This window comes from Schistocerca americana, chromosome 1 (assembly GCF_021461395.2).
Source record: "Schistocerca americana isolate TAMUIC-IGC-003095 chromosome 1, iqSchAmer2.1, whole genome shotgun sequence".
Lineage (NCBI taxonomy): Eukaryota > Metazoa > Arthropoda > Insecta > Orthoptera > Acrididae > Schistocerca > Schistocerca americana.
In genome coordinates this window covers 814,235,870-814,248,840 of record NC_060119.1, presented here as the reverse complement: position 1 = coordinate 814,248,840, position 12,971 = coordinate 814,235,870, and the positions used below count along the sequence as shown (strand labels likewise).

Sequence of the window (12,971 nt, the reverse complement as noted above, 5' to 3'; positions counted from 1 at the left end):
ACACCATTTCATTTCTATTTGAAAGCCCGCAAGCTTGTCGACCTTTGTTCCCCATTCTTTTAACTTCCTGCGTACAGTCATTATGCTAGCTGTACTCCTGTAACACTGCAACTCACGAGTGCTCCCTTCCGGTGATTTCATGCGATTTTTACAGCTACCCACCTTAATGTTCAACGGTCCCTGTCGTTGAGTACATGAGATATGGGAGATCTCGGTTTAGCTGCGTTTGTTCCTTCTCGTTTCCACTTCACAATCACGTCACCAAAAGTTGACTTTGGCAGCTTAGAAGGATCGGTAGACATGTTACTCATTTACATCCAATTAAAAGTCCACGTTCGAAGTCGCTGAGCCCTCCCGACAGACCCATTCTGCTGTTCCTGCTCCTCTACTGACAACACAGTACTCCCTGCCTCCTTTTATACTGGCTGGCCCGCCGTTCGTGGTATCTAGTGGCTGATTCTCCGATACATAGGTTTGTCCAAATACTTTTGATCACCTAGTGTACTACAATCAGTTAGATCAGTATGATGTAACTATTACAACAGAAACTCACACAGTGCATTCCTAGGAGTTTTCGGTTCGGAAGACCTTCAAGAATCATAGCGTATCGCTATGCTAGCGTAGCGTACGCACTCAGAAAACAAACAGATCATAATATATTTGCATTTCTTATGCTGTTCAGTATCTTCCTATTATCTGCAGCATTATCTATTAAATATCGATTATATTGTCATCTGTGTCATTGTACGTGTACTGACTCATGTAAACACTCTACATGGAGTGGAGGAATATGGGTGAGAATTTTTAGCATACGTTGTATTTTCTGGTTTCTTAGATTTGCTCATTCTTCCAAATTGATTTCACCCTATTTTAGTAAATTCAGCAACAATCTTTCTATTACATATACAAACACACACAGGTACAATCATATTGGCATTCAGACATATACAATGTTTCTCTTTGGCTGTAACGTCTCTTTGTGTCATCTGTTTCGTTATTAAATTCGTTGTAAGCTGCTGACTTTGACTTCTCAGTTGTAAATCTTTCTCCAGTTCATAATTTACCTGAAACTCTTGTAATTTTATTGTAATCAAGATTTTAAACATGGCTGAAACAGTAACTGTTGAAATTCTTCACGGTAAATGATAACAGCCAAACAGTTGCAGGATAATGATTTATTAAAATTCTTGACCACGGTTTCGGTATATCTAAATATACCTTCATCAGAAGAAAAATACACTAAAATCAGAAATTACAATGAAATATGATAGATTATCACATTTCAGTACGTCGTATCACAAGTTAAAATTTCAAAAACTCATTATTTCAGCGTAAGTGCGTTGTAATAAAGTTATTCTGTGCCTTTTCCTGAACGAATAAAATCTCTGTTTTCATTTCCAGCTTTTATTATTTGAAGTTACTCTTCACAGTGCGGCTATAAAGCCAAACAACAAACGATCAGTAATGCGTTTCCATATGCATAAATGTACTTCAACGATTTTAAGAAGAATAGTCTCAATTTAGAATTGGCAATTTGAGTGAACACTGAAATGAATTTAATATCACGTAAGTTTAGTGGTTGAGAGTTTTTTCGTAGTTATCTTTTTTTACTGTTCAGCCACGGTCACCTCCAACGTATCATCTACAGATAAAAGTGGATTTGAAATCAAATATTTTCTGTAACATCTTTTTACAATTTTACCTTGTACTTCTACAGTTCAGCATTTCTTTACATATGACAGCACTAACTTATGAAGAAATTTTGGAGTTTGATACAGGCACTTTAGTACAGATAGTTCGTGCTGCAGATTTATATTTTAATTCAAGCCAAAATATCAGTTCGCTGGAAAGAAAGTCAAAATTCTGGACCAGATACGTTCACTCACACATCTTCGTTCTCTTAATGTATTTGTCCTGGTATATCGAATCTTGTAAATTAGTAGTTTTATAACCATATACATTCATTGGCAGTACATACAACGAAATTGCTGTCGAACAGTAATGTCGATACAGTAAGAGTAATAACGAGTAGAGAATTATACAGTACTTTAATACTTATTTTTCATTCTATAATAGGTACAAATGCTTGTGCATCTGTAAATATGTGTGGTGGTTACTTCTACTACCAACGTAGGACACTGTCGAGTAACTGGTGTTGTAGCTATCCGGAGGCGTAGTTTTATAACCATATACATTCATTGGCATTACATACGAGGTTTGTCCGGAAAATACGTATAAAAGTTGAATAATGTCGTTATGTTACAAGTTGCAGTCCCCGCCAGGTGGGACTACTGCTTTAATCAATCCCATCAACGCTCAGTTCGAGTCAGAGCACTCTGCGTGAAGGTGGGATTGCGCGGCAGCTTGTTGACAGTTACCCTTTTTCACCTGCCGTCGGCATGCAACTCTCTCTGATTGAGGAACAGCGAGTCAACATCAAGTTTCTTGCAAAGCTAGGCAAGAATGGCCGTGAGATTTTTGAGTGTTTGAAACAGGTTTACGGAGACAATTCTCTGAAGGAACCAACCGTGAACAAGTGGTTAAAAAGGTTCCGGGTCGGCCGAGAAGAAGTGAACGATGACCCTCGCCTAGGACGCCCGTCGACATCGAGTTCCGATGGAAATGTTGAACGAATTCGGGCTTGTATCTTAATGGCCGTAGATTGACAGTCAGAATGATTGCTGACGAGCTGTCAATCCCCAAAACAATCGTTCACGAAATCCTGACACAAAAACTTGAAATGAAGAAATTGTGTGCAAAAAACGTACCGAAGCTCTTGACGCCAGAACAGAAAGCAAAGAGGGTTCAGTGTCGTGAGGATTGGTTGGAAGCAGAGGAACGAGGGGACTTTCTCAACGGAGTCATCACTGGAGACGAATTCGATGTGGAGCTCAAATCTCAAAGCAAGGAATGGAAACTAGCAGGAGAACCGAGAGCAAAAAAGTCGCGAAAATCAAGGTCCAATGTGAAGACAATGTTGATTGTTTTCTTTGATTCTAGGGGCATTGTTCACAAGGAATTTGTCTCTCCCGGCCAGAGAGTGAACGGAAATTTTTACGTCGAAGTTCTGACACGTCTCAGAGCTCGTGTGGCCCGAGTTCGACCGGAGTTGGCAAAAGGGGGCAGGTGGATCCTTCAGCACGACAATGCGCCCGCTCACACGTCGCTCGTTGTGCGCGAGTTTTTGGCCCGAAGCTCAATCACCGTGACAGACCACCCGCCTTATTCACCCGATTTAGCCCCAAGTGACTTCTTCATGTTCCAGAAATGCAAAATAGTGCTTCGAGGGAGGCACTTGGGAGATGTGGAAGCCATCAAGGCGGAAACGACACGGCAACTGAACAACATCACAACTGAAGACTTTCAGCAATATTATCAACAGTGTAAACGGCGTTGACAGAAGTGTATCGCGTCTTAGGGCGAGTACTTTGAAGGAGACCGTATTGTAATACCTGAATAATTGTAAAATAAAGTTATTATTCAACTTTTGTACGTATTTTCCGGACAAACCTCGTATAACGAAATTGCCGTCGAACAGTAATGTCGATACAGTAAGAGTAATGATGAACAGAGAATTATACAGTACTTTAATACTTATTTTTCATTCTATAATAGGTATAAATGCTTGTGCATCTGCAAATATGTGTGGAGGGTTACTTCCACTACCATCGTAGGACACTGCCGAGCAACTGGTGTTGCTGTTATCCGGAGGCGTTGACGCACCAGTAGACGAGGCAGAACAGGGAGAAGGCGAGAGGGAAAAGGACGCGCGATGCGGCATCGGCGCGCTGCGAGCCCGTGGGGAAGCTGGCCATCCAGGTGCGCCACCACTGCCGCGGCGAGCACCTTCCGCCCTGGGCCGCCGCCTCCTTGTCAGCCGTGGGGCTGTTGGACTGCTCCTCCAGCAGCTTCTGCAACAAGCGCCGCAGCCCGTCACTTCCCACCACAGCAGTCGCTCGTGTCATTCAGTGCCATATTCAGCTGCCCCTGTGAGTCTTACGCAACCCGCAACGACTGCAAAAACCATGCGCGAGGTTTTCATATTTTCTCGCGCAAGCTGTTAGTCCCACAGAAAAAATAAACAGGACATTTTAACCGTGGCCTTCAGCGAACCCATATCCCACTACAAAGTTACATTACGCTAAATTTCCTACAAAAAGGTCTTGTTAATTTTCCTGTAGGACGAATTGTTTCCGCATAGCGAGAGAGGGAATATGAAGCTCACACACTTGGTTTTTGGAAGTGTTGCAGGTTGCATAAAACAAATTGGTAGGGACAGTGGAATCGCGTTGTATAATATAAAAAATGAAATTATAAACCGAGATCTCTTCTAGGGGTCAGCTGTATAACGATCAGTCCACATTTAGAGTACAGGTGAAATTAGAGTTGACTGTAGTCTGCTGACATGATCTTAGTATTTCGAATTATGATTGATACATTATGATACATCCCCTGGGCATCACGTGTGTTAGTGGTAGTGACTATGTAGTCAGACATGTATAAACACAATATTATTAGCGAGTATTTGCATTCAATAAATTGAACTTATTAAAAAACCATTGTTCCAGAGAATCCGCGACGTTGACAAGAATGTCTGAAAATGTATAATCTATCTTGAACCATACTGTAACGTTAATTTACATGTATGACTACAGAATAGTCTCAGGTTTGAACAAGATTGGTTATTTAGTTTCAAAATCTCTTGCAATGTTTGTGTCGCTGCAGCTGCTACAAATAAATTGTAAGAACCGACGAAATTTTTGTGAGAATATCACTCATCCAGAGCCAGAACCTAGTAGTGACAGAGATATGAAGCCTGGTGTTTTTCGATTACTTATACGGGATGTGGCTTGTGCCGTCAAAAATGTAAACAAATTGAAACCTTTTCACTCGGTACACCAGAGAGTACTTTGATGTAGTACTCTGAACCACCAAAACTGGAAACATGCTTAGTATTTGTGAGTTCAAATTGACATCAGATCGTAAAAGAGAATAGCGCTGGCCAGGATCAGACGGTCACTTTGGATTTGGCCCGACTATTGTTGTCTCGCTAGTGTTACTACGCACCGTGCCGGCAGTACAGCATACATGAGTTGCTGCTCCATTAGACAGACAGCCCACTATGACCCGTCTCCAAATATTAACATTAAAGATGGAAGACGGCGATAAATTTAGAAACTTAAGATGGTGTATTGCAGCAAATTTAAAAATTAAAGATGGCCTGTGACCAGAAATTTAAATAGTATACAGGATAGTGGTGGACAGGAGATTTAGTAATCCAAAGCAGTGGGAAACGTTGAAAAATATGTATCATGGCGGGAAACCACTGTGCAAATTGACAGTATTCGGTTACCTATCAAAATAATTATCGTAAGCACACACCAATTTCCTGGAGTGCTAAAACTTCATAACAATACACAAGAGCGCACGCACACACACACACACACACACACACACACACACACACACACACACACGCACGCACATGATACTTTACAGAATTCTCAAATGTATTAGAGCACTCAGAACCTTTTTTGTACTCTGTATTCAGAATTATTCATCCAAAATATTACGTAAAGGGTGAAAATTGGGGTGTTTCAAAGTGCGGTGCACAGTGCTCAAAGGTATCCAAAGGATTTGAATATATTTTGCACCACATTCTAAAGTATTTATCGAAAATTTAGGTAAAGTATGTAACTTGCAGTATTTCGAAGTACTTTACAAGGTGCTCAGAAGTGTCTCAATACCCTGAATTTTTTGTTTCGTATTCGAATGTATTAACATAAAGCAGAACTTGCGTACATACATAGTTCGATTTCCCGTTCAAGGCACAACGAAACCTCAATTTAATTATTTCCCACAACAAAATTGTTCAGTGATACTTGTTAAGTGTCACAAAGTGAGGACCAACTGACTCAATGAGCGTTTTGCTTATTCCGACAGGTCTTGTTTTGCTGACATTGTAATGCATTTGACTCTCAGCTCGGTGCAACTAGACACCATGCCGCATTGCGTAACACAAGTGATCACTACTGCTGATCTAACTTCTGTGCTGATAAAACGTAGCTTGTGCTGATTAACAGTAGGACAAGACACGTCGGAACAAGCAAAACGCTTAGTGAGCGAGCTAGGTCTCGCCAATGCCAGCCTACATGCCTTGTGATAACTAATAATCATCATTGAACAATTCAGATGTGGGAAATAATTAACTTAAGGTTCCCTTGTTCCTTAAATTGGAAATCTGGCTAGTATTAAAGTGCTACTTCATGTTAATACTTTCGAATATGACACAACAAATTAAGTGCTTTCAGATTCTTCTGAGCACTTTGTAAAGTACTTCGAAATACTGCAAGTTACATACTTTACCTAACTTTTCAAATGGTTCAAATGGCTCTGAGCACTATGGGACTTAACTGCTGTGGTCATCAGTCCCCTAGAACTTAGAACTACTTAAACCTAACTAACCTAAGGACATCACACACATTCATGCCCGAGGCAGGATTCGAACCTGCGACCGTAGCGGTCGCGCGTTTCCAGACTGATGCGCCTAGAACCGCTCGGCCATACCGGCCGGCACATTTTTCGAAAATGATTACAGTCACTGCAATAAAGTCACTATTGAACGTTGTTGCATCAAAAACTAATGCAATAACACAGGACTGAAAACTTCACTATCTGAGAATTTAGTAGTCAACATTGCCTTTTCTTTTCAGTAGTAACGAGCGAAATATATGTGAAATTTCGAATACTGCTGAGTAGTGAGAGACGAGTTTTGACGTGAGAATAACATTGTTTACTTTGTCAACACTCGTCAACAGGTGCAATTTAAGCTGTAAGTTCGATCAGTGATAGTGCTCATGTTTGTTTTGCAATGCAGCATGGGCGTCATATTACACCGAGCTCAGAGTCAAATGCATTGTATGTCGGCAAGACAAAATTGTCGGGACACGCTAAATGCTCAGCGTTGCCAACGCCTGCCTTCTTGCCTTAGAGCGCTTGACAGGCTTCATAGAACAATTTAGGTGTGGAAAGTAATTAATTTGAGGCTTCATTGCGCTTTATACCAGAAATAAAGCTATGAACGTACGCTAGTGCCATTTAATGTAACTTTTGGGTAAATACTTTTGAATACGGCATAAAAACTTCAGAGTATTCGGATACTTTTGAGCACACTGTAAATTACTTTGACTTAATGCAAGATACACACGAGCTATTTGTTGATCAAATACTTTTGAATATGGCGCCACAAGAAAATCAGAGCGTTTGCATACTTTTGAGCTCTCGGTAAAGTGGTTTGAAATACTGTAAGTTACACGCTTTCCGTAATTTTTCTATAAATACTTTTAAGACGCAAAAAAATTCAGAGCGTGCAGGTCCTTTTTAGCACTCTGTAAAGTGTGTGTTTGTGTGTGTGTGTGTGTGTGTGTGTGTGTGTGTGTGTGTGTGTGTGCGCGCTCCTATGAAAATATTTTTGGTTCAAATGGCTCTGAGCACTATGGGACTCAACTGCTGAGGTCATTAGTCCCCTAGAACTTAGAACTAGTTAAACCTAACTAACCTAAGGACATCACAAACATCCAAGCCCGAGGCAGGATTCGAACCTGCGACCGTAGCGGTCTTGCGGTTCGAGACTGCAGCGCCTTTAACCGCACGGCCACTTCGGCCGGCGAAAATATTTTTGATAAGTAATCGAATACTGCCATCAAGCACTGTGATTAGCTGAAAAATATTTACTGCCATGTTTCAATTTCCTTTACATTTGCTCCCATCTGCCATCTTGCATTTTTATATTTCCTATCCTTCACTATCTTAGTATTTTTTTTTAATTTCCTCGCGTTCACCTTTTAATTTTTTAATTTCGCAGCATTTTTAATTTTTGAACTTCCCATCATTCTCTATCTTGATGACGTCATTGGAAACGAGTACCTTCATACACTGTTCTCTGGTATATTTTATTTTGTTCTTAATTACTTCTCCCTTCGGAGATCGGGATTGATATGTAAGGAGAGTTCTCACCCGAATGAAATGCAATTAATGAAATAGAAACTTTTTTTATTTTGTAATCCAAGGTCACAGAAAAATTCTGCATTGCCCATAGACAAAAGCATGTGCATTTATGAAAATGCTTACTCTCAATGAATCAATGAAATGTAGTTGTTGTGCTTTTTCGCAGTTAGTAAGAAAAAAGATGCGTATGACAGGGAAAAAGACGATGTGAACTGCATTCGAAGAGCTGTTCTTCCCATGTTTTGCAAATCTGAGTTCTCTGAACGTTTGTGGAAGGCTTTCATCTTCTTTCAGTCGCTGCATTGTGTACAGTTCATCATATGCACTTTGTTAAGCACACTGTTTTGACTACTATTTTAGCCCCTGATAAAAGCAGAAACTAAAATTGTTAGCACTTTCAGATAAGAGGTTTACTCTCGATTTTTATAAAATAGAGAATCTCTTATAACCTCACACTCACCTATCAGTACTACGTGACATTCCGATGTGATGCGATCATCAGTCTGTACGCATGTCCTCTATAAATAGTGTGCGTAATGTCTCAAGTGTATCTGCTTTGCGATATTACCGTGTATGGAGTAACGTCGCCTGTGCCGTTCATTATTAGAGACCGAAGGAAGAGGATGAAACTGTGTTCATAGAAATCCTACTCCTCTAAAAAGCACTTCTGTCGTCTTTTGCTTGCTTTTCTTCTGTTTTAACGAAAACTTATTGCAGGTGTGTGTAGCTTTTCGTTAAGGTTCATCCTTACAGCCTTCATATCTTGTACCGTATTTGTTGACCCAAGGCCATATATCGAGATTCGGATGTATTCCGTAAACAGCATTTTGGAATTCCTACATGTCATCTCTACGTTCACAGATCTGCAATTTTAACAATGCAAGCGATATATACCTAGTTCGTCCTCGGTATTCGGTTTTGATGTTGCTGGTTGAAAGCGTGAGACGACTGTATATCTTTTTCTGCATGCTACGAGTGAGTCTTTTTTTTTCTCAATATATTTTCTGTTCCATGTGTTTATTTGCGTGTGAATATTATCGTGCTGCATTTAGTTTTATTAGCGATGTTGTCTGTGGTGTCACCGCCAGACACCACACTTGCTAGGTGGTAGCTTTAAATCGGCCGCGGTCCATTAGTACATGTCGGACCCGCGTGTCGCCACTGTCAGGGATCGCAGACCGAGCGCCACCACAAGGCAGGTCTCGAGATACGGACTAGCACTCGCCCCAGTTGTACGGACGACTTTGCTAGCGACTACATGGACGAAGCATTGCTCATTAGCCGAGCCAATAGTTAGAATAGCCTTCAGCTAAGTCAATGGCTACGACCTAGCAAGGCGCCATTAGTAACATTGCATGTATCTAAAGAGTCTCACTTGTATCGCCACAATCTCCAGATGTACCAAAAGGATGGATTAAAGTTAAGTATTTCAGAAGCTACGTACTTTTCTTTATAGCATTCATTACGTATCCTGTTTCAGACCTCACGCCCATCTGCGTGAGCGTAGCGCGTGCCTTTCGGCTTCCTCTCATTGTGTCTAGGCTGTCTTGTCTAGACACAACATTGTCAATGTTGTTTATCCTCTATGCCTAAGGTATACTGTAGTGTCTGTATTATTTATGATATGTGGTCATGGTCATATTACTTTTCAGTTTTTTTTCTGTATTTGCGTCTTAATTCCCTTGATAAGTCTCTGTACTACTTGGGTCTTATATAAATTGTTTTAACTGTGTGTTATATTATTTCTGTCTCTTTTTCACAGTTTTATCTACTAAATGTAAATTTACTGACCCTATTCACGCGCTAAGGGAGTTGCATGTCACATCGGAAGGTTCCCCACATTTTATCAACCGTGTTTACTTTCTTATACGACCCTCAGCAGACAATGAAATTTAGTCTGCCTTCGGGCGCCTTGCTGAGGATAGCGCTGGATTGCAACAGCGACGTGGGGGTACTTCAGTGGGGACGCGGTTTAATTCACAGTCATCCGCAGTGAAACCTTGTAAGACTTGGCAATATGGACGGTATATTGCCCTTTTCTGTCACCATATCTAAGCAAAACTCATCTCGCTTTCGCTTTCTGTCTTTGTGCAGAGCCACCTTCAGACCTGACGCGCCCAAAAGTCAATGCTCTTGTAGGTGGTTAGAAGTGTGCTAATATGTTTTAACTGAACCTGTTTCACTGTAAATATCGAATTTGTGATTAGCGTTATCTCAGTACTATTTGAGCCTTTGTCGACGTAATAATTGTTTCATTGGTTCACAGCCGTTGTGTCGGATAATGTTGAATAAGCTCCCCGTTATCTTCAGATGCTTACTTGAGGTGTCGCTGCAGTGGCTCGCCAGTATATACCCTGAACTCGGTAAAAAAGAGCAGGCGCCAAGGGGTTGGGCTGTAACGTCATCGGAGACGAATCATCGAGCACGGCGACATCCAATGCCCCAGCCGGAAGAAACAGGCCATGGTCTTCGCATGCGCGACGCGAAAGATACGCGACCGCCGAAGCGTTTTTCCTCGAAGTCTTCCGTGAAAAGGTTAGCTGCTATGGAAGACAAAGGGCAGACTCTTGGCGTCCAATTTAAATGTGCGGACTCCGATTCTCCGTCTGTGTTGACTCGTATTTTTTCACCTGCTTTCGATGATGCCTTAATATCGCCAGTGCTGGTTTCAATACCTTGCTGAGTTGAAACCCTGTGTGTCTATAATTCAGGACGTTACTTATACGTAATTCGAATGCTTCTTCCAGTACCTGGAAGTGTACGAAAGGATCTTTGTCTGTCGGTAATTCGTGCTGTGTTCCGTCTCAAGACAGTGTTCAACAACAGCAGACTTTTCTGGTTGACCCAATCTGGTGTGACGTCTATGTTCAGCTCACCTATCCATAACAGTGCGACCGTCTGGCCAGTATACGATTTCCCAAACTGGCACGGGGTTTTATATATCCCTAGTCTCCTTAGACCTAGGTTGTCTTTAACGGAACCCAGCATAGCTTGCAATCGCGCTGGAGGCCGGAAGACGCATTTTATTTGATGTTTCTTGAACAGCCTACCAATCTTAAAGGACACGCCACCAACAGAGGATATAAAAAACATCCTCGTGGAGTTCTGCGTTTCTTCTAGCTGTTCTTGAGGTTTAGTGCATGTAGGTTGAAAAGCATCACGGATCTGTTTATCAGGGTTACCGCTTTGTACAAACACAGACCAAATATGGCTACGCTCTGCTGATAAGCTCCCTGCATCTGAGATAACTCTAGCCCTATGAACGAGAGTCCGTCATACGCCAGTGCGTTGAGATGGGTGATGGCAGCTCGTAACTCGTAGATATAGGTCAGTGCGGTTTACGCAACACACTGTGATCCAAGGAACTGTCTTCTTTTCTGCGGACTAAGACACCTAAGAACTGGAGGTTTCCATTTATTTCTACTTCCTTATTGAAGCAAATGCTCGGATGGAAGGAGTTAAGGTGTTCCAGAAATGCAGGAAACGTTGCTACTCTGTGTGGCCAAACTACAAAGGTGAAGTCAACGTATCTCGAGAAACATTTAGGTTTCAACACCGATGAGGTGTTTTTTCCTCTAAGTCTTCCGTAAAAAGGTTAGCTGCTATGGGAGACAATGGGCTACTCATAGCAATCCATAGTAAGCATCCGAAGATTACGAGCTGCTGCCTCGCTAGAGAAACAAACTGTTGCGCGCTCTCGCATTTTTGCTCACATGTTTAGACTGGCAAACTATACCGACATTACTCATTATATAGCCTCTGCGGCCGCCAAGAGGTTCAAAATTGGTTCAAATGGCTCTAAGCACTATGGGACTTAACATCCGAGGTCATCAGTCCCCTAGAACTACTTAAACCTAACTAACCTAAGGACATCACACACATCCATGCCCAAGGCATTACTCTAACCTGCAACGATAGCGGTCGCACGGTTCGAGACTGAAGCGCCTAGAACCGCTCGGTCACAGCGGCCGGCCCGCCAAGAGGATCAAATAACAAACCACCATGGCATAGGTAAGGGAAAACATCCGTTATAGTAGGCGAGAATTAGACAGTGTCTCCAGGAGCTTGCTTTCATTACATCTGGATATCTCTTCGCGTCTCTCAGCGGGTTCTTGGAAACGGGTGGACGGTGCTATGTGTTCACTTTCGCGATGCCCGTGAGCCAATGTAGTAAGATTATTTCTTTTTGTTGTTACGATCACAAAGTGTATTTCTTTATGGGCTTTCTTTTTCAGTGTGTGTGTGTGTGTGTGTGTGTGTGTGTGTGTGTGTGCTATTTTTTTCTCTCCTACTTAATGAATCGGGCAAATAATATCGACCACATATCTGTACCTGACAATACGCTGAAGTGATAAGTCACGGAATACTTGGTAATATCGTGGCGGACCTGCTGGTGCTCGGTGTAGCGCAATAACTCGGCGTGTCACGCACTCAACAAGCCGATGAAAGTCCTCTGCAGAAATATTGAGATATGTTGCCTCTGTACCCGTTCATAGATTGCGAAAGTGTTGCTGGTGCAGGATGTTATGCACGAACTGATGTTTCGATTATGTCATATATGATGGAATTATGAATGATATATGATGGAATTCATGTCTGTAGATATGGGTGGCCAAAGCATTCGCTCGAATTGTCCAGAATGTTCTTGTAAACAATCGTGAACAGCTGTGTTTGGGAACGCGAAGTCAATGAGTGGCTGCAGATGGTCTCCAAAATGTCGAATATGAGCATTTATAGTCAACGAACGGTTCACTGGGACCGAGGGCCACTCAATTGCATTTAAATACAGCCAACACTATAAAGAGCCATTATAGCTTGCACAATGTCTCGTTGACAACTTGGATCTGTGGGCTCGTGGGGTCTGCATCACACTCGAACCCTACCATCAGCTCTTACCAACTGAAATCGGGACTCCTCTGACCAGGTCAGTCGTCTGGTGTCCAACCGATTTGGTCACGAGGCGC

At 41.9% G+C, this 12,971-nt stretch overlaps 1 protein-coding gene across 1 annotated transcript in view; it reads right to left on the bottom strand.

Moving 5' to 3' along the window:
- Positions 1-3,143: 3,143 nt before the first annotated feature.
- Positions 3,144-12,971, bottom strand: part of LOC124612933 (glutamate-gated chloride channel-like) — a 156,036-nt gene continuing 146,208 nt past the window's right edge. Inside the window, exon 10 of the mRNA XM_047141435.1 lies at positions 3,144-3,911. Coding sequence (XP_046997391.1) covers positions 3,702-3,911 — 210 coding nt within the window. The 3' untranslated portion in view covers positions 3,144-3,701. The remainder of the gene's footprint in view (positions 3,912-12,971) is intronic.